Below are 26537 nucleotides of genomic sequence, written 5' to 3' on the forward strand. Positions count from 1 at the left end.
CCTTTGTGCTTTTCCAACTCCCTTAAATTCTCTTTAGTATTGAAAATACAGAGATGGCCCCACAACGTGACCCTTCATCTCCCCAGCTGAGGAAACCTGGATCCTGTCACCTTCTCCTGACTGTCTTTTCCCTTACCACAAGGATTTAGCAATTGCATCTTCTCTCCAGTTCTTTGGAAAGCAACTGAAAGTTTTCTTAGCCTCCCTTCCAGAATCTTTCACATCAATAGAGAAGTGAAAGTTTTGAGAAAGTACCTGTTGGGCTTTTGCTAAGCCATGCTTCACTAGGCATGTGTGAAGCAAAAAGTGACAGGCCTTCACCCTAAAAATAAAAGCTGTGGGAAGGAGTGGGGGCAGTAGGAAGGGTATATTTGGCTGGATAACCTCACTGGTCAGCCTCCTTTTCTTTATGATGGTAGGAAGGGAACTATTAATTCTCAGGATCACCTCAGGGGAAGGGTTTGTTCTTCATTTGTTCTTTTATTAAAAGGGTAGTGTCTTATTTCAGAGAGGGGTTAAGTTTGATGAAATCTAATCAATATGTTTTGAGTGTCTCTAAAGTACCATTAGCATGCTGGGTATAGGCATGAAAAACATAAACAATTTAAAACAGATCATTAGAGAGAAACAGGACAAGGGTGGTGGGAATGATGAAGTGGGACCAGCAATGAGGCTGAAAAGGCTCTTAGTAAAGGCTCTACACTTCACAGAGGTGGGCCACAAATTTGTGAGAACTCTGTGGTATCCAGGGCATCCTAGTCCACAATGCCTACAAGATAAAAACAAAAACACTGCTCATTGAAGCATAAATATCTTGGTTCTAAAGTCAGATGGGACTTCTTCAGTGTCCACAAACAATGAGTATTGTGTACATGTTTATTAAGCATGTATGACGTGCCAGGCTTTGTGTTCTGTGCTGGAGAAGGAGACATAATCCCTATATTCAAAGGATGTAGAGATCCCCAGCTGGCAGTCTTGGAGTACTCTAAACTTTTGAGTTCTTTGAACATTAGTGATGGACAGAGGAGGTGAGAGAGTAAACTGGGATGTTATTTTCATTCTTGTTTGAGACTTCCTGCTTCTTACCATCACTTTTAAAAAGGCGAATCCCACAACATTTAGACAATTTTAGTTTGCACTCCTAGTATCTGCTTGATTTTGGCAAGTGGGACTGTTTGAAATGTTTGGTAGAGGAGAGGAAAACAGTATTCACACTCTGCTATGTACCATAGTTTCCTGCAGTATCGGGACACAGATTCCTCCAGAGAGGTTTTCCTTTTCTGTGTTTTCCAGAGCTTTCACATTTGTTGTGGCATTACTGCTTGATGTAGAGTAGAGGAGAAGCTTAAAAGACCTATGAAATCCACTAATGAAATAGAAGCCATGTGGAGCTGCAGGATTAGTTAATACCCACAATAGCTTAAGCCATGGAGCCCTCAGGTCCATGATGTATCCAGTTAGCCCTTGAGTAAGTCAGATATCTAATTTGACCTTGCCCTTCACCATGATCCTCTTTCTCAGCAATGGAAAGGAGTAGGTTCATTTTCCATGCTTTTCTTCTTGATGCTCAGTGCAAGCTGTTTTGGGACACATTCTTCCCTTCATTTCTGCACAAAGATGCCCTTAACTGTGCCATAATTCAGTTTTGGTGAGTAGTGACTAAACTTTGTCAATCACAGAAGCATTTCTGAATCTATGGTCCGTAGGCAGTTTCAGGAAATTTCTAATTTAAATATCCCTAAATTTAAGGTGCTGATTATGGGGATGTCATATGTCTAATTTCTGGGCATGTTTTTTCCCATCTTTTCAGGGTGCACTTCTATCTAATATGCATTCTGTGTAAACTGGTGTTGAATATACAACCTTGACTGTTCCTGTGGGTCACGGATAGTTCTAGTCCTTGTTCATGGCCTTTTACTTGATCCTAATCACCTCTTGGAGTATGATGAAATGGCATGGATTCTCACCTATTCACTAAAATATACCATCAGAAGGATAAATATTTCTTAGAATTTAGAGTTTTTTAAAGCTCTTATCTTTACCCTCTCAAGAGGATGAGCTAATGTTTTGCTTTTGAAGAGAGAGCATGTTTAGGTAAAGAGACTTAGATTTTAATTCAGACCTAATTAGAGAATGTGTGAGTTTGGGAAAATTATTTCATTTTCTGACCTCAGCTTCATTATTGTGAAGTGGAGATAACAGTGGTACCTAATATGTGAGATTGATGCTGTAATTAAACAAATGAGTTCATGTAAAATATTTAGTATTATACAGTGCCTGGCACATTTTAAGCTCTTGATAAAATTTGGCTATTACCACTTTAGGAGTAGGGTTTTAGTCAGGATTAAATGAGATGATTTTTATAAAGTTCTTGGCATAGTGCTGGGCACATAGTATATAGTAGATACTTAATAAATGTGGGCCCCTCTTTTTTTCCCATTTAGATTCTCAACTTCGCTTTATTTTTTTCCCTTTTTTCCTTACCCTACCAAATGCTGTACAGAGGAACTCAGTGTTTACAAGCTTTGATTAAAATTGTAGAATCTCCCAGCATTCAAGCTAAAAGCTAAATAAAATCTGGAGCAGTGGTTTTGCCACTGTCTGGAGACTTTTTTTTTCGCGGTACGCGGGCCTCTCACCGCTGCGGCCCCTCCCGCTGCAGAGCACAGGCTCCGGACGCGCAGGCTCAGTGGCCACGGCTCACGGGCCCAGCCACTCTGCGGCATGCTGGATCCTCCCAGACCGGGGCACGAACCCGCGTCCCCTGCATCGGCAGGCGGACTCACAACCACCGCGCCACCAGGGAAGCCCTGGAGACATTTTTAGTTGTCACACTTGGAGGGAGGATGATGCTAGTCATCTAGTGGGTAAAGGCCAGGGATGCTGCTAAAGATCCTACAATGTACAGAACAAGTCTCCACCCCACCCTCACAGACGACAAAGGAATATTCCACCCCAAATGTTAATAGCCTTGAGGCTGAGAAATTCTAGTCCAGATATGTATATTCTCTGGATGTGCAGAACTCAGAAGGCTTCAGAAAGGTGACAAAATGAGGGGTGATGCTGAGTCTGGAGTTATAAATAATTGGTTAATTTATATAATTTACTCTCCATCCAAAATAGCTGTCTTCCTCATGACAGCGATATATAACATACTACATATATGGTAGTACACTACATACCAAAAATGGATATACTTTCTGGTTTTGCACAAAGATTCATTTTTAATACTCTTTTAAATCAGATGGGCATGTTTTGGGGATCCTTGGTGGGTAAACAAGGTTTTAAACTCTCAAAGGAGATCAGCATTGAGAAATTTAACAACCATAGTGAATTAATACGCAGCCACAGTTTATGATTCCTGTGACAGCCTTGTAGCCAGAAGAGGCAGGGGTTCTTGAGCCTGCTTGCAGCTCCTAGAGACCGTTAGTCAGCCAGTTGCTCCACAAGAGCATGCCAGCTTATCGGCTTAAGCAGCTTCAGTTGTAATATGGACAAGAGGTTGGTCACTGAATTTAAAAGCCAAAGAAAAAGACTATATGAGAGAGTGTGAAAATTTAAAAATAAAATCCTTTTGGATATCTTTCTACAAAGAAGCAGACGGCTTGACTGATATACCTTTGCCTCCTGTTGTCCCAAATCAAACATTGTCAGTAGTGCCTTATGTATCTCAGTAAAACCGTGCCCATTCGTTGGTAACTATGGGGAAGACTACTATTTTTGGTGAGCTTGGGGAATAGTAATAAGAAGGAGAGGTCAAGATAGAGAATATTTTAATTTTTCTCCCCAGGAATATCCTGTATATTTCTCATGCTACATTAAGATCATGGTTTAGTGACCTTTTGACATGGCAATAACTGTATTTTCCACGTATCTACTTCTGATTAAAGGCAGAGGACAGCTAACCAGCGAGTGAAGAACTACTGGGCCAGGAAGGTGATCCAGCTGTTTGGTGTTTTCTTTCCCCTGGAAGTGTCTGTTGATTCTAGAAGGGGGCTGAGATCCTAGAAGGTTGGATGGAATTTTTGACAGCCTTGAAGAGCTAAGGGCAGGAATTATCATTAACAACCTATCAAGTGGAGGCTCTGATGACACCCTATTCACTTTGGGCTGGGACTGTTAAGGGCTGCATCCTAGGAGTAATGGTCAACCTGAAGAAGATAGGTCCTCAAAGGGACTTAAGTTCAAACTTGAATATCTCAATTTATGTAGTCAGAATAAGGTGATCACGAATGGCACCTAGGGGCCTTGCAGAAGCAAATGGAAATAATTTTTGGAAAAGATGACATCATAATATCAACCTAGGCTTAAAATTGTTTTTATAAATAATTTTGCAGATATGGTGTTTGACAACTAATAAAAAATAACCAGACATTACAATGCAACATGAAAACAATTAAAAAAAAATAGAACAGGCACATAGGGGCTTCAGATATTGTAGTCATCAAAATAAACTTTAGTAACTACAATTTTACTTTTATGTTGAAGAATTTAAAAGAGAATAATTAGAATACTGCAGAAAACTAGAAATTATAAATAAGATCCAAATGGATATTCTAGAAATGAAAAATACAATAAGAGAAATTAAGAGCTCAATGGATGGGTTTAAGAGATTAGTCAGAGCTGAGGAAAGAACTGTGAATCAGAAGGTAGGTCAATATCTATAATGAAGCACAGAGAGACAAAAGGAGGGAGAATATTAAATACAAAAGAGACAGGAAGACACACAGGGGATACAATGAGAATACCTAACATACAGTCCGTAGGAATTCAAAAAGGAGAAGAGGGAAAGAATGAGAGCAGAGATAATATTTGATGAGATAATGACTGAGAACCTTCTAAAATTGACAAAGAACATCAAGGAAGAGGGAGAGAGGCCCTGGGAACACTAAGCAGGCTAAATAGAAATAAATATTTACTTTGGCACATAGTAGTTCAACTGTAGAAAACCAAAGAAAATAATCTTTAAAGTAGACCAAAATTACCTTCAAAGAAGTAGCAATTAGACTGAGAGCTGATTTCCAAATAGTAGTAATGCTCACCAGAAGACAATGGAATGCTTTCAATGTACAGAAATAAAATAACAGCCAACTTAGAATTATATACTCAGTGAATATATACTTTGAGAATGAAAATGAAAAGAAAATATTTTCAGATAAATGAATGCTTAGAGATTTCTTTAGAGCAGATATTGCACTAAATAATTAAAGAGTGTTCTTCAGGAAGTAGGAAAAAATGATCCCAGACCAAGGATAAAGGAAGGAATGAAGAATAAGAAAATGGAAAATGATGTGGACACATCTAAATAGATAGCTACTATATACAAAAACAATAATAATATCTTCATGGGCTTAAAGTATATATCGAATAAAAATGATGATAATATATAACTTGAGAAGAGAATAAATGGAGTTAAAATGTTTTAATATCCTTGATTAGTCAAGATTGCAAGTTGTAATCACTAGTTAAACACTAAAAGAATAGTGACAGAACACATAACTTCCAAGAAAATAGAGGGGAAAATGGGATCATAAAAATAATCCAGTGAAGAAAGGGTGCTCTTTTCATAAATGGACTTGGACAAATGATTGTCCATATGAATAAAAAAGAAACCTAGAAACTTGACTCTTGCATAAAAATCAATTCCAGGCAGATTGTACTCTAAATGTGAAAGGAGAAACAATAACATTTCTAGAAGATAGTTTGGGAGAATGACTTCATGATCTCAGGGTAGGTGAAGACTTTTTAAACAGACAGCAGGACAACCAAACGTTTGAAAAAAAGAAAGAAAAGAAAACGAAAGAAAGGAAGAAGAAGAGGAAGAAAGGAAAAAGAAAAAAGAGAAAAGAGAAAAATATTGACAAGGTTTGGTTACACTGGAATTAGAGACTTCTTTCATTCAAATACATCATTAAGAGAGTGAAAAGGCCACCTTTCATTTCAGGAGAAGGTATTTGCAACGCAACAATCAAGGAAGGTTCATATCTAGATTTAAAGAATTCCTACAATGAATACTAAGAAGAAACCATCTAATAGAATCAATTCAATAGAAAACAAGGGACTTGAACAGACATTATAAAAAAAAAAAGGATATTCAAAATGCCAATAAATAAATGAAAATGTACTTAATAACATTAGTCACCAGAACTGCAAGGTTCTGATTTCCTGCAAGTGCAGGATATGTTTTATTTCTTTGCTTTCATGGTGGTTATGTGGGGGAATCTCTATAACAAGTGCTTGAGCTGTACTTTTTCATTTCTTGCATGTTTTACAGTTAAAAACAAGGTAAATAAACCAGACAATGACCTAGTATCAGCAGACAGCAGACAGCAGACAGCAGACAGCAGACAGAATACTGGTCCTAAAATTTTAACTGAGATTTTCCATGGTAGGTTCACTCCCGATTTATAGCTTACATACTGCATTCATAGGGCTTATAGCTTACATACTGCATTCATTCATACTGCATTCATACTGTAGTGATAAAGTGTCAAAATGGAAATATGTCCCACTTTTTGATGCCTATTCAATTTTGGCCAATTTCCAATTCCTTGGAGATTTGAGAGTTTTACAGACATTCATCATTACAGGTCAGTTTTGATTTAAAAACTTGGCTTGAGGGATCTTGAAAAACGTATACTTTGTGGGAGAACTAAGCTATGTATATTTGTAGAATAGGATTAGGACTGGTATTGTTTGTGGGTACCACAAACAAAAGGAAATCAGAGCAGACATTGTGTCCTCAGAGATATTTGCAAGAATTCTTTTAAGTTACTGTAACCAAAATGCAAGGTGGGTTTACTTACTTTTTGTTAATATATCACAAAACAAATCCTATGTTCTAGTATCAAGCTTTGCAGCTACTGAATTTTTTTCAATACATATAATCTGTATCATTTAAGTGCTGATAATTGTAATGAAAAGTTTTTACAAGAAAGGCTAGAGTTGTGAGAATTGTATCCTGGTGACGAGAGCCAATTGTCCTGTTGGAGAATGGTATCAGGTTGTCTTGGCATATGAAAGTACTCTGGCCATCTAAATTGCTACCATAAATCCAAAACACAATGTATTTAACTTAAAATTGATAATGGCAGGTTGGTTCTGCTGACACGTTACTCGTCATCCCAGACCTTTTAAATGCATATTTTGTGTGCAGCTTTAATACAATACATATTGAGCATCCAGCACGTGGACTTGAATGTGCTAGTGCTGCAAAATTCAGCCTCTGTGAACATAACACATGTGAAAAAATATGCACAGGCCCACATAGTGTGACCATGGGTTGAAGGTCTCACCTGTGCTCTGCTCAGCACTCTCCATACTCTGTTCTAATCCTCACAGTGCATGACCTTGCAAGATGGTCATTGTTATTACATTTTTAGAGAAAAGGATACTGAGGCTCAGAGAGCTTAAGTTACATCTCCAAGACCACAGAATGAAGTGACAATGACCGTGGAAAAGCAAAATATAGTTTTACCCCGTGGTTCCCAGGTATATGACAAATAACTTGCTTTTTGGCTTGTACAGCTGTGACTAAACTGCACATTTGCTTTGAAAGACTAAGTCTATTTGTGTATCAATAAGGACATAATGTTTACCCTTCTAAATGAAAGTAAAGGCTAAATCTTCACTGTTCCAAAATGGGGAGTGATTTGACCACCACTTGCACAGAAAATAAATGTTTCCCAAGTAAGAGAGTCAAGTAGTGTAGTGAGTTCTGTGACTGGATGAGGAAGGGCCTGCTTCCTAGTGGCATTTTCCTTTGAAGTGCTGGCACAGGGGAACTTGATAGAGAGATGGAACGGTGCGGAGCTGTGTGGGGGTGAACGAGATGCAGTGTGCGCCCAGCTCCTACCTCATGATTGATTTTCATTGTCTCTTCCGTGTGGTAGAGAAGGAGCTTCTCTCCAGAAGAAGTCAGGTTAACGTACACCTGGAGACAGGGGTACTGAGAGAGTTTCCAGCAGTCCGGACCACAGCTGAAGGAGCAGTTAAATGTTTCCGTGATGGATGCATTCAGCAAGGTGCACTGAGCCTCCTCGGTCCACACACTACACAGAGAGGAGGAGAATAAGCACAGGCCCAAATGCCAAGGGCAAAGAAGGTGTAATCAGAGGGGAACATTTGTCAGCTCCTTGACCTGAAAAATCTTCAAGATCTATAATACAACCTATTTGTTAATGTGTATGTTTTTAAATAGAGCAGCTTTAGGCTAACTATAATATAAACACAGACAGACTTTGCCTGGCATCTGAGAACTTTGCCAATGATTTCCATCAGATATAGTATCATCTTTTCCAGTGCTTGATTTAAGTTAGATATTTTTCCTTATCAAATTCATTGGTAAGCATAAGGCAGCATCTTTTTACATCACAACCTGTACTCACCCTGCGTTTCTGCATTTTAAGCTGCTTCCTGCCATGCCTTGGTCCTCACCTCGCAATGTCTGCCCAGTTTGTAGGCAGCGAAGGGGTAAGGGAGAAGGGGAGGAGAGATGGTGAAAGGGTGGAGGGGCTTGAGGTCCAATGTGACAGATGAAAGGACAGTGATATATTTCTTTAAGGTCTTTCTAATAAGGGAGAAAAGATAACTCCACCTTTTGATTATACCAAGAGCAATCACTTATTGCATCCCCCTTCACCCTAACTGGTGCTTTACATACATTGTCTTCTTTGTTCTCCCAATAACCCTATAGGTTAGGTATTAATTCCTTTTAAAGCTGAGTGAATTGACAGTCAGAGAAATCAAATACATGCAAGGACACACAGCTAATAAGTGATGGAAATTGTGATTCCATCCAATCCTCTATTTCTCTACTGCCCGGGCTCGTTCCATGGTGCTGCCCTTCTTCCCCACAAACAGTGGAAAAGAGACTCTTGTTATATGCAGATTAATGGGTTCTTATCAGTGCCCTGGGACCTCTCAATTAGAAAGATTAAACAAACAAACCAACCCTCCAGCTGCCCATTGGTCAGCTTTTCATTCTAAAACATTTATAATTTTATGATCAAGGGTAATATTTGTGATTAGGAAGTAACACACCCAGAATCAATGTTTTGCTTCTGGATATAAGCTGATTACCAGAGTGATCAGAAAACATTCTTTGCAGATTAACAGCCCTTCTTTTTGCTGGACATGTGTTGACAGGGCACCCTTTCCATGTCCAGTTTCATACCAGAGCCAGGATACTAGCACTGACCCCCTCTGGTGTGGCAATTTGTATTTTCCTGGGACATGAGTGGTCAGATTTTGCTTATACAAGGACGAAAAAAGTCTTAGATGGTTCTAAGCAGATGTGAGGATCTGAAAGCGGTTTTGGAGTCAGTGAACTCTTGGGGCCTGAGGCATCAGAGCTTTCACTGAGAAGCAGCACAGCTGAAGGCATCAGAGAAACAGAGCAGAGCAGCCACAAATGGGAAAGATGATGCCTTAATTTTAGCAGATTACTGTGTTTCAACTAGAGTTTCCTTCTAAAATGAAAGTATTAATTTAGGTGGGGAAATGAATGCCACAAAATGGTTTGATTCTCTTTTGGATTGAAACCTCAAGTTTTCATTTGAAAGGGCCTCGTTTCTTTAAGCTGAAGCACTCTGAGACCTTCCCCATTAGTTATAGCAATGCTGGGCTTCCCTGTGCTCAAAGTGTCCAATTTATGGACAACAGTTAGCTAGAGGTGCTGTGGAGGTTTATCATGTGGCTTACTCAGGAGGAACACTTGACAACTCAGTATTCAATTGCCTCTCTATTCAGTAAACCTAGGGCAAGTATTTAAATAAGAAGGGTTCAAAATCTTTAATTTAAAAAGTTAGTGCATAGTAGTGTTTTTCAACCTATTAGAATCACCTGGGGAAATTTAAAAGATACTGGTGAATGGGTCCCACTCCAGACCTACTAAATCTGACCCTGTGGAATGATTGTGGTGGGGCCTGGATGTCAGTATTCTTAAAAGTTTCTTAGGAAGTTGAAATGTGCAGTTGAGAACCACTAATATTTGGGGTGATGGAAGAGTGGGGTGTGGTGGAAAGGAATGCAGGTGGAGAATGGACAGAGGTGTGAAGAGGCAAGAATAGGGATTCTGGAATTAACAGGATGTGGTTTTGAATCTTGGCTCTGCCGAACACTAAAGCTATATGACACTGGGCAAATTGTATCTATCTTGAGCCTCAGTTTTGCCATTTTTATGAGTATATTCATACTTTTAGAATAGTTATGGGAATTAAAAAAGTAATGTATGGCAAGTCCCTGGCACATTAAGCAGTTTATACATATAACTATTTTTATCATTATTGTTAGATAACATTATTGACAAATAGTATGTGCCAGGCGCTGCTCAAAGTTCTTTTTAGGAAAGCAGGTGAGGAAGAGGACCTCAAGATTGATAAGCTGTGTGGGAGGAGGGAGAAGGGAGACAAAAGACAGTCCCAAGCACCCAATGGCTTTACCTCTGCATGTATGAGCGCAGGAGTGTGATTCCCAGCAGAAAGTACATCATGATGGAGCACACCATCATGGCCAGTCCCAGGAGAATGGCCCGGTCCTCTCCTGCTTTCAGTGCTGTGACAGTTTTCCTTTTGTCCAGGAGGTCATGGTCCCTGATTTTTTGGTAAATGTTTCTGAGGTTGAACATAATACAGTTTTACTTGAAGTCCACAGTTAATCAACACACCCCTAAAGAGTAAGTCGCTGCTCAGGCCTTCCTAAGGCAGAGAGGCCGAGAGGGGTCCTCCAAACCTGCCTGAGTGCAATTGGATCCCAGCATGTGACTATTGCCTTCCAACACACACGTGCGCGCGCACACACACACACACACACACACACACATACACACACACACCCCAATCCTGAGCAGAAATGAGTCTCCCTTCTTTCCTTGGGACCCATATCTAGCTGTCAATACTTTTGCTTTTTCTTTAAGTCTGAAGAAAGAAAGCAATCCCTTCAGCCCTTAAAATAATGCTTTGGGTTTGTTTCCTTTGCCAACCCCCAGCTGATCATCATTGATCTTTCTGTACTCTCTGAATACCTAATGGAGCATTAATTCAAATAAATGGCAACATATATGAGGAATCTATCAACTTAATATCTTATTTCCCCTCGGTAATAATAGACAGAGTTTATCCTGGTTAACATTTTTCTCAGGCTTAGGGTTGCTTAGGGCTCTGTTGACTTGAGATTTATAAGAAATGTGGAGATGTCCAGTGGTGACCCAGACTTCTTTTCCTGTACTGTAAACATTCGAGTGAGTTTACAAAAATGTCAGTCAAATCAAGGCCAGACTCCATAAGTTTGGATAGTTTTATTAGTATTTTTTAAAATTTTCGAGCAGTAACCTACGGAAAGAAAAAAACAGATTGGAGTCAAACTGTCTCCTAGTTCAAAACCTGATTTCATGGCTTACTAGCTGTGTGATCTCTACAACTTCCTCAGCCTTTCTAATTCTCAGTTCCTTGCAAAGTGGAAATAATGTGTAACTACATTGTTACGGTTAAATGAGATGACATAAGTAGATTATCCAGGAGAATGACTGACATGAAGTATTTAATAAATGTTCCCATTTAAAAATGGTGTGGGGAACGCACCTATGGTCAGCTAATCTATGACAAAGGAAGCAATGATATACAATGGAGAAAAGACAGTCTCTTCAATAAGTGGTGCTGGGAAAACTGGACAGCTACATGTAAAAGAGTGAAATTAGATCACTCCCTAACACCATACACAAAAATAAACTCAAAATGGATTAGAGACCTAAATGTAAGACCGGACACTATAAAGCTCTTAGAGGAAAACATAGGAAGAACACTCTATGACATAAATCACAGCAAGATATTTTTTGATCCATCTCCTAGAGTAATGGAAATAAAAACAAAAATAAACAAATGGGACCTAGTGAAACTTCAAAGCTTTGGCACAGCAAAGGAAACCATAAACAAGAAGAAAAGACAACCCTCAGAATGGGAGAAAATATTTGCAAATGAATCAATGGACAAAGGATTAATCTCCAAAATATATAAACAGCTCATGCAGCTCAATATTAAAAAAAAAAAACAACCCAATCCAAAAATGGGCAGAAGACCTAAACAGACATTTCTCCAAAGAAGACATACAGATGGTTGAGAAGCACATGAAAAGCTGCTCAACATCACTAATTATTAGAGAAATGCAAATCAAAACTACAATGAGGGGCTTCCCTGGTGGCGCAGTGGTTGAGAGTCCGCCTGCCGATGCAGGGGACACGGGTTCGTGCCCCGGTCCGGGAGGATCCCAGATGCCGCGGAGCGGCTGGGCCTGTGAGCCATGGCCGCTGAGCCTGCGCGTCCGGAGACTGTGCTCCGCAACGGGAGAGGCCACAACAGTGAGAGGCCCGCGTACCGCAAAAAATCCCACAAAACTACAATGAGGTATCACCTCACACCAGTTAGAATGGGCATCATCAGAAAATCTACAAACAACAAATGCTGAGGGTGTGGAGAAAAGGGAACCCTCTTGCACTGTTGGTGGGAATGTAAATTGATACAGCCACTATGGAGAACAGTATGGAGGTTCCTTAAAAAACTAAAAATAGAATTACCATATGATCCAGCAATCCCACTACTGGGTATATACCCAGAGAAAACCATAATTCAAAAAGACACATGCACCCCAATGTTCATTGCAGCACTGTTTACAATAGCCAGGTCATGGAAGCAACCTAAATGCCCATCGACAGACGAATGGATAAAGAAGATGTGGTGCATGTATACAATGGAATACTACTGAGTCGTAAAAAGGAACAAAATTGGGTCATTTGTTGAGATGTGGATGGATCTAGAGTCTGTCATACAGAGTGAAGTAAGTCAGAAAGAGAAAAACAAATATCGTATATTAACGCATATACGTGGAACTTAGAAAAATGGTACAGATGAACTGGTTTGCAGGGCAGAAATAGAGACACAGATGTAGAGAACAAACGTATGGACACCAAGTGGGGAAAGCGGCAGGGTGGGGGTGGGGGTGGGATGAATTGGGCGATTGGGATTGACATGTACACAATGATGTGTATAAAACTGATGACTAATAAGAACCTGTTATATAAAAAAATAAATAAAATAAAATTCAAAAAAATAAAAAAAGAAATGGTGTGGGGAGCTACACCTTTATGACACGGACATCAGAACATCCCAAAATGGCTGTGCTTCTCCAAAGAATTTCTAAAGGACAGAATGTCAAGGCAGTGAATAGTGTAGACAGCTTATGAGTGGAGGGTTGGATTTGAAATAATGTCAGGCAGAGAAGGCAGAAAAGAAGTGAGAAATTGCTGGGGGTGCTGGCTGGTTGGAGAGATTTGTGAGAAATATGGGAAGGAGGCAATGCTCAAGGATTCTGGAAACACAGGCAACCAAGTAGCCACGGAGAAGGGAGCTTTGGATTGCACGGGTGTGGGAGTGGGGGAGTTGCTGGCTTTTAGGGCTTGGGGACAGAGAGGAGGACACATAGAGTGCTGAAAATGGAGAAAGAAGCTCTTATGCCATTTTTATTTTAAGCTTCAGACAAAAAGCCAACATACATGAGACAGACTTCAGATTTTCCTTTTAAATTTTCATCACTAGTCACTCTCGTTGCTTGAAAAAGTACTAGAATCCAGTGTGGAACTTTGCAGAGGAGGAAAGAGATGCCTGTTATTTGTATAATTGTGTGTATATTCAGGGATTCTATTCAGCTTCATGCTCCAGGATGGCCTTACTGGTGTTTATGGCTGGCATACATTCTGGGGCGCTGGTTCATTCTGGACTGGTTGTTAGATATTTAGATTCCCTATAGAAGTGTGAGAACATGTATGTACTTAGTATATTTCCAAAAGGTTTTAAGGAAGACTATATGTTAATCTGGTTATTAGAGTATAAAATTAATGGATTAGTTTATTATCATTATTACTATTATTTAAAAGTTCTCTTCATGAGGTAGTTTATATAAATCTTACTCTTTCCTTGAGGAGTGGGCCCTTTATAGTAGGAGAATCATAGCTAAATAGAGGACTTTGTTCCTCATCTTTTCATGACCGTGTCCTTCCTGCCTCTTTCCCACCAGCACTCACTCATGGCCACTCATTCTCCTCATGGCCAGAAGCTCTGAGAGCCCATCTTTTTTATTACTCTCCAGCTCCCAAGCCCAGTGCCTCTGGACTAGCTAGCTGGCTGGCCAGCTTGCAGGCTTTTGGCTTCCTCAGGCTAGCCACCACCCATCCTCTAAGTTTCCCCATGCTTTCGTGAGGTTTTCTTTGGAAAATGTAGGATTTATATCAAAGCTCTTAAACTTGATTCTCTATGAACCTGAATGAAAAAAAAAAAAAAATCAATGCCCATTCAGTTAAAGCCAGACTTCGGAAGCAAGAAGAGACAGGCTGAGTCTGAGTGGCTTCAAAGGCCTGCTGTAAAATAATAATCTTCTGTTACTTTCCTGTTGTTATTTATCAAAATGTATTTAATTCTAACGGCTGCATTTGAGATTTGGATTTCCTGCAGGTGGAGGCCAGCAAGGAGGGAGCAATAGTCTCAGCTCCAGAGTAGTAGGCTGTCACACTGCATCACTTACATCAGTCTATACCCATAAAAGAGATGCAGTGTAATCAGTCAGTTATGTTACTAGAACAAGAAGAATATAAAAATGATTCAAATGGGTAATTTAGAAACAAATCACAATTTGGAAATGGTTAACAAATGTTCTTCACGTGCTCTGGGATGTGTAGAGAAGAGGGAAAATGATTGGTTTCCACGCAGGCTAAACACATCTGGGAAATCAGGATATTACTCAGCAAAATGAAAGTGGATGAGTGAGGTGGGACATACTCATGAAATTCATCAATAATGAATTTATTGCTAAGTGAATTAATGGATAAGTTAAGGAATGAATGAATAATTTGGAGGACTAAAGATTCAGTTAAAGTCTACGAACCTATTTTGAATGCTGGTAACCTCTAGTTATTGTATGTGGCCCCTACCCAACAGGAAGACCAACATGAAAAAAAAATATCAATGTAGGGTAGTAAATTCAATGATGGAGCCATTCACAGCATGAGTATAGAAGAGGAGTAATTTTCCCAGCCTGAGGGAGCAGGGCAGGGAGCAAGGATTAAGGTTAGGGAAGGCATCCTGGAGGAGAAATGCCTTAAACAGAATCTTCAAGATTGAATCCAAGTTAACCACATGACACAGGGAATCAAGGGCATTTCAGACAGAAGGAATCACATGAACAAAGGATGGAGATTTGCAACTACATGCTGACTGTCAGAAACTACACAAATTTTATTATTACTCGGATGAGTGTGGGACAGGGGAAATGGGGCAGATGAGTTTGGAGAGGTAGTAGGTTATGAAGAGTTTTTGTAAGTCATTTAAGGAACTTGACCTTTATCCTGTAGTTAATGGGAAGATGGCAGAGGGTGACATGATCAGAACTGAGTTTCAGAATGATCACTCTGGCTTCAGGGTGGAGATTAGATTAACGATGGAGGCAGACTTAAATCGGAAAGAAGAATTAGGGGATAGCTACTATAGTGTTGGCAAAGGATGATCAGGGCTGGATCTAGGATCGAGGTAGGATAGATGGAGAGAAAAGGATGTATGGAGAAATATCTAGGAGATAAAACTTCAGGATTTGGTGACTCATAGAATATAGGGGATGATGAGGAAGTGAGAAAAAGGATATAGTTTAGATTTATGCCCAGAAACTTAACTTGGACGACTGGGGGAATAGTAGAGGGTGTTAAAGCAGGGGTCCTTATTTTGCTATTCTTCCTGGTTCCAAAGGGGGTGTTTTTGCTGCCCTGGCTAAGAAGGGAGAGGCTGATTGTTCATTTATAGATTCTCTCCCCCACAAACAGTGTCATGAGCTCAGGTGAGGATTGACTAATCTGATTGGTGAGATAGGCCAGAGCCTGACAGTCAGAGACCCTGTCTACATTTTGGGTGAGACTGAAGATCACTGTTTATGAGTGGCACAATTTTTTTCTCATCCTTTTGGACTTGCCTTTGTTCAGGCCTGGTGTGCCTTGGCCTCGCTATCTCTAGGTAGTAAGCCCCAGGTGGGGAAGGGAGTGTCCATAGCCTGAGACTAAGTGGATTAGTGAGGTGCCCCTCCTAATGCCAAGTTGTCTTCAAAACTGGGGGGGGGTGGGGAATGAGCATGATGTTATATTTTGGGCCTCAGGCCTAAACATCATCCTTCATACTAGGAAGCCTTGTACTTTGGGGGTTACTCTGCCACTACTAACAGAGTGGACAGTTCATCTCTCTTTGGCTCTTTGTGTCTATTCTCTGTGGACTCTTCTTAAAAGGGGTAGAGGGAGAAATAAGGGAATGAAGGCTAGAATAGTTCATTGAAGTAGAGCTCTCAGGAGGAATAATGACTCAGGCATGACTACAAAATAAGTTTCGAATATGGGGGATATTCAGCCATAGGTATAGAGCAGGAATGTGGATTTCTAAGTCTGAAGCAGATCTAGCCTTGGTGTATACTGGCGAAGCAGTATGTTTAAGCTCTGTTGGAGCAGCTGTGGCTTCATGGTTCATGGTGAACCGTGAATCAGTATGGTGGTTACAAATCAGCATTTATACATGTTGGCAATAACAAGTAGTACATATGTGCAGTCTTTTCTACATATACAGGGAGCATTCTGCCCAAATCCTTTTGGAGAATGTGAGTTATTAATAAAACTACAAGGCAAATTCAAGTATAACAAAATATTTTGTATAAAAAATTTTAATTGTCCAATAAAGCTTTATATTTACCTCAAGCCATAGTCAACACAGTACAATTTTATTTCAAACTCCATATTTGGATAGTGTCTTAAAGTTTGATAGTAGTCCTATGGTTCATAAGCAAAGTATTTATGAGGCTGTACATATACAAACATGGATATAAAGAGTAAAATGTGCAAGAAAAAAAGTTTTCCTTGGGCTTCACTCATTTAAATTCAGATTCCCTTGGTATTTAGCCTGCAGGAAGAAAACTATTCATGTTAAGGCAGGGTAAATGTCATTTATTAATTCATTTGTTTATTCATTTGTCAACATTTTAAAGTCTTCATAAGATGAAACGTACTATGCCAAGTTCTGGGGAATACAAAGTGAATAAGACATGTCCTGAGGGAGCTGGGTGAGATACCAATCATTACAATGCATCTTAAGGAGACTTACTGTAATGAGTACAGAAAGGAAGCAAGTCAATATGCTGGGCACTGATTTGCCAAAGGTTCAGTTAGTGAATGGCTAATGCACCATGATTAGCCAATTTGCCAATTTATTGAAGGATCACTTTGCCAAATGAATAATTTGCCCACTTAATCACAGATTTAACAAAAACTTATTTTAAGGAGCATTGTTTTAAGTATAGTAAATTAATATGAATGTATTTTCTTAAGAATATTTTAAGATGATATTTTAAAAATACATTGAATTATATTCTTCTTATGAATATGTTCTTTTTAGCAGTATTTTAAGGTCTGTTTGTTTTTTTTTAAAGCTAAGTAAGTTTCTGAGGGAGGTTTAGTCTCTTTATAAATAATTCTTATATTCATAGATATATATGTTTTGAATATGTGTATATTTGAATATATTCTTCTAATAGATATAGCAAAAATTTAGCATTTCGTATGGGAGCCTTTCTGTTTATAATGATTTTACTCAAGTCCTTTTTAGAGTTATTTGCTGTTTTGCTAACATTTTAGCATCACTGAGATTCTTGTGCAAATTTCATGACTTTGATAGATTTGGCAACTTTATCAATTAACCAAAATTTGTTTCTTTTAACTATTCATAAGATTACGGTAATTGATTTTGGGTGGGAATTTTTAACAGCTTTTTGAAGTTTCTGCTAAGTTTTATTTGAACAGTTTTATTTTGTCCTTATAACAAAATGTTTAATTTGTCTTTGCTCTTGTCCTGTTATTGGAACAGGAGGGATCTGGACAAGATTGGTGGGACCCTCTGCTGGGGGAAAGTTGAAGAGCAGAATCAGCATAATGTAGCCTGGCCTGCTGATCCTAGAGAGGGGGAAACCCAGGGGCAGAGAGGAGAGGAAACAAAGAATAGAGAGAGCAGTAGGGCATGGCTGGGTCGGGGGGAGGGGAGGAAGACCTGAGAACAGGGGACCCTGAAGACAGAGGGTGTCTGGAGCACAGGGAGGAAAAGACAGAGGGGCAGAGAGATAGAGGGACAATGGCTGCAGAGACTGAGAGACAGAGGAGGAGAGTCTCAAAGCCCCAAATCTGGGTCCCCTGCAGTCTTTTTGGTTCCTACTAACCCATAGAACTATGAGGGTTACAATGATTATACAAAGTTTTTGGTAAGTAACTAAATTTGATAAATTCACCAAAAAGATCAACTGGCAAATGCATTAGTATTTGGCAATTTGGCTTCAGGCAAATTGGCTATCACTGTATTGGACATTCCTTGAACTGGGCATTCAGTAGATTGGTGATGGATAACTTGGCTCAGGACTTGATTTATGAACATGAATGTTTTAATTCATGTTTAATTAAACCAAGGTGGCCATAACAGTTTAAGTGGTGATGGTTAAAGGATTCAGTAATAGACTGAATTAAATCTCCAATGAGCAAACAGTTGATAAGGGGAATAGGGTAGCTGAGAGTGGTTGGATTCCAGGATGCAGTGAGTGGGGGTGGCAGGTAATGAGCTGGTTAGATAGCCAGGGGTCAGAGATAAAGGGTGTTGTATGTCTTCTGAAGTTAGAGGAGCCACTAGAAGAATTTAAGCAAGAAAGTGATATAATTACTTTGTACTTTAGAAAGATCACTCACGTTAGTGTGTGGCTGTTTGGAATGGTTTATTCCTGCAGGCTAAGAGACTGATTCTGAAACTCTGTCAGCATTTCAGGTGTTAAATAGGGGTTGGAAAAAAAGCAGTGGTAGAGGAGATGAAAATTTAGATATGGGCATCATTTGTGTCCAGAAGTAACTATGAACACTGTGGGTTTTAATGAGACTCCCTAGGTAGTCAGAGAAACAAAACTCAGCTCGCTGAGTACTAGAACTTGGAAAGGGCAAGAAGACAGATCTACAAAGGGTCCCAAAGCAGTCAGAGAGGTGAGGGGCACTGGCAGGTGCAGGAAAGAGGAGGGAAGGTGTGAATAAAGAATTATGTATATCTGTCATAACTTGGGGAGGCCCTTCAGAAACCTAACCATAGTAACCATAATACTTAACATACTAAATATTTATATTTATGCCTCTCTGGCCCAGTGAATATTGAGTGGTTCAAGAGTTAGAGCCAGACCGCATTCACCTTTGTATGTTCAGTCTCTTGCATTTATTAGGCTCACAAAGTATGTTCCTTTATGTGGGCTAGAAAAGGCTTCAATATTGAGCCTCCCTACACTGAGGCAGCCAGTGTAGGGGGGCTTAATGGCCAAGTGAAACCAAGTAGACCAGAGAACCATGGCTAGAACAGACTCCTGGCTTCTCTCTTCCTATCAGCGCCCATTGTACTGTACCACTAATACATTTAGTATTCCTTCTAGGAAAATTTCAAGCTTTTCTGGCACTGAGAGCTCTAGTTTCCAGACTTCAAGGAAAAGTGCCTTCTCTTAGATCCTACAAAGTGAATCTGTGGGGCAATAGATTGCTGAATGCCAGCTGAGTTGAAACAGGCAGAGTTGCTATGTATCTTTGCCCCAGGAGCACTCAACTCATTATCTCATATGGCAGAGCTGAGAGTGGCATGGATTAAAACAGCCACTGTTCTGCCTTCCACCCACCAAAGTCTTCTATGTTTTTGAGATGTATGTACATCCTCACCTTCTATTAGTTCTATTAGATAGAACTAAATAATTTTAAATGTTTATATTAGTTAAGAAGAAAGCCTGAAAATTAATGTGCTAGGCATCCAACGTAAGGAGTTTTGAAAAGATTAATAGAATATATTAAAAGAAAGTGTAAGGAAGGAAATAATATCCATGAGTAGAAATAAATAGAATAAAAGATGCACTGTATTAAAGAATCAATGAAATCAAAGATTAGTTTTTTGAAAAGACTAATGAAATAGACAAACCTCTGATGAGACTGATAAGAAAAACTAGAGAAGACTCAAATAAATATCAGGAATTTAAAAGCTGTAAGTACAGATACAGTTAGATTAGAAAGATAATAGAGGATATTAGAAACAACTTTATAGCAAGACATTTAAAAACTTTGATATATGATTTACTTAACTATGTAGCAAATTCTTACAAATGTATGGCTTATTGAAACTGCTTTGAAATAGCTAGAAAATCTAAATAGTTCTAAATCATTAAAAATTGAATCATCAATTTAAAATATCCTCATAATGGAAATACCAGGCTCTGATTATTTATAGGTAAGTTCTACCTAGATTATACAAATCATTCGAAGGATCATATTCAGAAAAAGACTTGGTGACATAAAGATGCAAATTTACCACAAATTAATTAATAGCTTTCATAAAATTCCAATAAAAATCACAAGAGCTTTTTTGGGAAGTGGGGTAGGCATGACTGGACAAGCTGATTCTAAAATAGGTATGGGAGTGCAAACATCTAAGGATAGCAAGTACAATCCTGATTACAAAAGAACAAGGTGGGCAACTTTTATACCAGATATCACGATGCATTATAATGCTAATGTTTGTAAGCTCAGGGGTGGTGTTTGTCTGAGGTAGACAAAATTCACCAGTGGGACAGAGTAGAGATCCAGAAACATATCCATGCATATGTGGAAACCTAATATATGATACATGTATACTTTTAGATCATTGAGGAAAGGACAAACTATCCAACGAAAGGTGCTGGACAATTGGTTATCTGTACAGAAAAAAATAGATGCCTAGTTCACACCACACACAAAAGTAAACTTCAGGTGATTAAGGACTTAATTGTGAAAGGCAAACCTACAAAATATTAACTGTATCAGAGCATACCCTTTTGAACTTGGGATAGGAAAGGATTTCAAAATGTTGAAAAATTGCTGAGAACACATTAAAATTAAGACCATGTTTATGAAAAGACATCATAAAGAAAGTGAAAATACAAGTAAACTGGGAGAAGCTGTTTGCACACAATAGACAAAGGGTTAATAGAAACTTTTATAAAAGTTTTTAAAAGTTTATATAGCATTTTAAATTGTTGCTGCAGGAGGGTTGGTGTATTTGGTCTACTATACTGTCAGAAAAGGAAGTCTCATTGTTATTTCTCTCCTCCATCTCTTTCCCCACTCCTGGAGCTCTTATCATTCACATGTAACTTTCTGATCCTTCCTCTTAAGATTTCCATCTCTTTGTAATTTTCCTCTGGATTTTGAGGTATTTCTTTCACTTTATCTTCCAGTTCTCTCATTTTGTTTTCAACCATTCTCAATGGTTACCTTTCTATATTCTATTAAATTTTTTAAATGAAAGAAAACAGACTTTTATAAAGAATTCCTACAAGTCAATAAGAAAAAGACAAAAATCCAATTAAAAATGGGCCACATGTTAGAACAGGCACTTTACAGAAAAGGACTAGGGATGTAGACTCAATCTTATTACTAATCTGAAAAATGGGAATTGAAAGCACAATACCCTCTGGATTGATGAAAATTAAAACCCCTAAAACTCTACAGCAATGGAATCATATCTATAGCTGCTATGGAAAGCAATGGCATTGCCTGGTGAAGTGGGAGCTGTGCATACTTTTGAATCGACAATTCCGAAGTTAGGTGTAAAACCTAAGAAATGTTTGTACATATGTACAGGAGACATGAACAAAAAGTTTTATAGCAGCATTGTCAGTACAAAAAGAACTGGAAATAATGCCAATGTCTATGAGAAGTAGACTGGATGAATAAATGGTGGTATATTCATATAATGGCATACTACACAGCAGACGAAATAAGCTACAGCTAGTCACATCAGCACTGATAAATCATGGGACCATGTTTGGTGAAAACAGCGAGTTGCAGAACAATTCATATGGTATGATTCCATTTATTTAAAGTCTCCAAACATTTAGAAGTAAACAATGTATTGTTTAAGCATTCAGATGTGACAAACTCATGAAGAAGAGCAAGGGAATGATAAACAGGAGGGTGGTTATCTCTGGATGGGGGCAGGGATAAGGAGGGGGACGCTCTTAGGGAAGCACCCTCAAGGGCTTCAAAAATTCTGATTGTTTTAGTTTTTAAGCTTAATGAAGTGTACTCAGATGTTTATTATATCATCATTCTCTGTATGGTAACATGTGATAAATGTTCCTTTATACCAATTCAATATTTAGTATAAACAATCCAAAGAATATTTGATAAACACTCAGTGGTAATGTCCTTGGCTAATAACCTCTCTCTTCTTTAATTTTTAAATTAGTTATTGCTGCTCTTGTTTTATTTTGCCTCCTGCGATTTAGAGATTAACGTCGGCTCACCTAACAAAGAAATTTGTTCAGGGAAGAAAAAATATTCCTTCACATTGCTGGGCATGTGGAATGGAGGATAAGGATAGAAACCAGTGTTTTGCATATAGCAGATGATCAGAAAAAGGACTGGCTTTGAATTAAAATAATGAAAAAAATATAAAGTTGACTTCAACTTTCCTCGAACCATAAAAATTAGGTTTCAGAATTTTCAGTGGATTTTACTTCCACTTGGTTGCTCTACCTGTCTGTAAGCTTATTTCTTGATGTTGCATCTCTTGAGGAATCCTAGGGAAGCCGATATCCTGACAAGTTTGTCTCTGGTCTCAGAATAAGGCAGTGTGGAGTGGAGCCAAGGGTTTTTGGCTGCCTGGCCTCTGGGATTGCCGGGGGAACACAGTTGGAGAAGCTGAACACACAGAGGCCAGGTTTGCAGAATAAGAAACTGAGGGTGGAACAGTTACCAGCAATTCTGGGCAGTGCTTCCAGACAACCTAGTTAATTTATTTGCAAATAATTAACTTGAGGACCTTAATTATCTAGATTTATTATCAACCGTCATTACTTTCCTTATCACCATGATTACTGCCACCAAGAGTATTAAGCAGAGCAATAGCTGCTGTTTAAAGTCAGTTTTAAAATCTGAGTCTTGTTCCACAAGAGTCTGTGAATTAGGCAGTGAAGACAGAGGTGTGGTTAAGAAAGAGGTACAGGCAAATGAACCAACATCAAACTAAGGATACTGGCTTAGTGTCAGATTCTATTGCTGTATTCTTTGCCTGTTTTTCCATTTGTCTTTGACTTTGTAGGCCAAAGTCATGCAGATTGATTTCATAAGCCTTGGCATCCCCATCCCATAAATAAAACTTGCTGAAAATGATTTACTTAGAGTCAATATTTTAATTATTTTAAACCCCATAGTTACTGAAATCATAGTTACTGAAAACATGAAAGTAGTAATTAAGAGTTTTATAGAATCTTACTGGTATAGGATATGAAGCTAATTATTTGCTCCTTTTAATGCCACAAATATTGCCAATATATCGTATTCACATATTTATTATCTCCTGTGATACACAATTTTCAACTCTGTTTTATCATAGTTTCCCCCTGTGGTCTTGGTTGTTCACTGCTGCTCCGAATATCTCATGTTTGACAAGAGCCTATGTAAGCCATGGGGTGCGGGGGAGAGAGTACAACCTTGAGTTTAAATCTTGATTCAATCACTGGCTAGTTGTTGCACGCTTGGAAGTTACTTAAACTCTCTAAGCCTCAGCTTTCCTAACTGTAAAATGGGCATAATAATCCTTATCTTACAAATTAGAAGAGAACAGTTTATGAAAACATGCAGTGCAGAGTAATTGCTTCTTAAATGTTAATCCTTTTGTTTGTAAAAAAATATATATATATGAAAAATGTATTTAATTAAATTACTCATTGAGAATAAATAGAAGTTGAAACAAATACATCATGCTTCACCTGCTCTGATGAAACCTTCAAAATCTAAGGAGGACTGGCCATTGATAGTCACACTATTCCTGTAGGGCAACAAAATTTCTGCCTTTCTGCACCATCAATGGTAGTGACCTTTTTTTATTTTAAAGAAATGAGGAAATTTCATACAAAGTATGGAATTTAAAAATGACACAAAATTTCAGTCTTATAGTAAAGCTCTTGCTGAAAGATGGTTCAACTTAGTTGCTTGAAAGCAAATGAAAAATAACTTGATTAAGCATTGAGAAAAAGCATGTGAAAACCTATTTTACTTAAATATCATATCACTATTTTTTCCATAGTTAAGATAGTATAACATATTACAAAGCATTTGGAAAATGGAGGAGTAAGAAGCATACTTTTCCTTTCACGCCTTTTCCTATGTATATATTTTTGTGGCTGCAATTATAGTATGTATGCACTTTTCCAACTTGATTTGTCAGTTAATATTATGCCAAAACATTTTTAACTGCTAAGTGGTACATTACATTCCGTGATTTATTTAACAGATTTTCTATTGTGAATAAGTTGCTTCCAAATTATTGTGAAGAACAATTTTGCCTTCAGAATTTTTAAAGGATTTTATCTGTAGGGAAATACAGATTTTTAAAAGGAAAAATAGAAGTACCAGCTATAAAATTTACACTCAGGTAAACCTCCCTCAGGTCCTTCTTCTTGTGCCCGCATTTATCAATCCTGATTTATGTCAGACTGCAGGCAGGTGAGCCTTGCCTAAGCTGCAATATGTTGGTATAGGCAGTTGTGTTTAAAATTTAGCTTCATCAAACCCAAATAATAGTACCAGGTCAATAAGAAACAGAGAGATGCAGAAGAAAAAAAAGAAAGAGAAACCAAATATTAAAAATGGCCAGAGAATTTTATGAATGTATTTACTCCCAAGTTGGAAGGCTGGGTTGAGCTGTATAATTGTCATTTTGTCTTTCATTATCACTGCATTTGCCCTTTAATTTTTTTTCTTATTCCCCCATTCTTCCCCGACCCCAGGCTATTCTTCCAAGGAGTTTGAGAGCTCCATGGACTTGTCTATCCTTTTTTCATTCTCTCTTAGTTTTTGCTTTCCTTCCCTGCCATATGTCCACTGCCTTGAAATGCAATTTTCATTATTTCAGTTCAGTATTTATTGAGCACTTACTATGTGCCAGGTATGGTGGTAGGAGGTGAAAATTCAGGGGACAGTAAAACACAAATTCTGTGCTGATCAAGAGGATAGTGGGAGGTTCTGATTGGATGGATATCTGAAGGCAGAGGTAGAGTTAGCTAAGTGACCAGTGTGTGTATATGTGCATGTGTAAAGGGCATTTCTGACAGGGAACAGCCTTTGTAAAGCTACATGGTAGGAGTGAGCATGGAGAATGCAAGGAGGAGGACGGCCAAAGTGTCTAAAACCCCATTCCCTCAATGTAGAGCCCATCCCACATTAACACTTGCAAAATATAAAGCTCAGTTGCCTAATGCTTTCTCTTTGGCATACTCTCTGGGTATTCAGGTTAAATGATTCTGAAAAGCCTCCAGAGTCCCAGTGATTTACCTTTTCTCATCATGTCTGTAAGTTGAAGAGGTTCGGCCACTGGTCCATATAAACATCTTAGAGGATGTTGGTCCAGGGGCTCCTTTCCTTATGGTGGAAGTCCTGGAAGAATGGTGAAAAGACCTAGAAGAGGTACACACTGAAGTTAAATCCAGTACTTAAAGTTTGGGGAACTGTGTATCAAATAGCAACCGGTAACTCTCAGTGGATTGACCATGTTAAATAAGACCAGGTTTCTGTTGCTGTAGGGCAGTTGTTCTCAACCCTGGCTGCACATTAAAATCAACTGGGAATCTTTTAAAAAGCACTGAAGCCTGGGTGCCTCCCTCAGAAATGTGCATTCAATTTTTTTTAAAGCCTCCTAGTTGTTTCTAATGCACTGCTAGGATTAAGAGCCACTGCGTTAGGGAAACACAGTTTTCTAATTGATGTTATTACCATATTCCCTCTAAGATGTCTCCTCCAAAAATATAATTTGGTACAGTTTATTATTCTATATTTTTCCAAAATTTTGGTTCAGGTTTGGTTCTATTTTTTTTCTATTTCTCTGTTTCTCTTCAAACTGTTTTCCCTGATGCTGACAGACGTGACATCTTACTGACGAGAGATCATCTTTTAAATGTGTTCAACTGTTGCTAAATCTGTGGGTTCATCTCTTGGCAGTTGAGTCTCGGAGAAAATCATGGCAGCAGAGGCAGCAGATATTCTCTGGCTCCTAACGGCCAGGATTATAGGATCCAGAGTCAAGATACTAGAGGACCGTTGTATTCTTTCGGTCCTGACTTGGCTTGGGGATTAGTTCTGTCATCTTGAAGTTATAAATATGAAATATCATAGAAATCTTAATCACATATAAAAGTTAAAATGATATTTAACAAATAGAACAAAGGAAGAAAGAAAGGTGATTCCTTCATGGATGCATAGTCACTAGTGGCTTTCCTTTTGGTTGAGCACAGTATTAATGGTAAGCATGAGATTGGAAATAATATTAACTACTATATACTGTATTAGATACTACATGCCAGACAGTTTGCATATATTGTCTATGTATATATCATGAAATGTATATGCCTATATCTATGTTATGCTCATATCATGAAAA

At 38.5% G+C, this 26537-nt stretch overlaps 1 protein-coding gene across 3 annotated transcripts in view; it reads right to left on the reverse strand.

The window, feature by feature from the left end:
• The window catches only part of KCNMB2 (potassium calcium-activated channel subfamily M regulatory beta subunit 2), a 252881-nt gene that overhangs the window by 4644 nt on the left and 221700 nt on the right, over positions 1-26537 (reverse strand). For all 3 annotated transcript variants that reach the window (XM_030863238.2, XM_060297604.1, XM_060297603.1), the window contains 3 exons: positions 25436-25558; positions 10443-10613; positions 7856-8051 (listed from right to left, as the gene is read on the reverse strand). In XM_030863238.2, the coding sequence (XP_030719098.1) occupies positions 7856-8051; positions 10443-10613; positions 25436-25491 (423 nt within the window). In that variant the 5' untranslated portion in view covers positions 25492-25558. The remainder of the gene's footprint in view (positions 1-7855; positions 8052-10442; positions 10614-25435; positions 25559-26537) is intronic.

This window comes from Globicephala melas, chromosome 4, assembly GCF_963455315.2.
Source record: "Globicephala melas chromosome 4, mGloMel1.2, whole genome shotgun sequence".
In the NCBI taxonomy this organism is placed as follows: Eukaryota; Metazoa; Chordata; class Mammalia; order Artiodactyla; family Delphinidae; genus Globicephala; species Globicephala melas.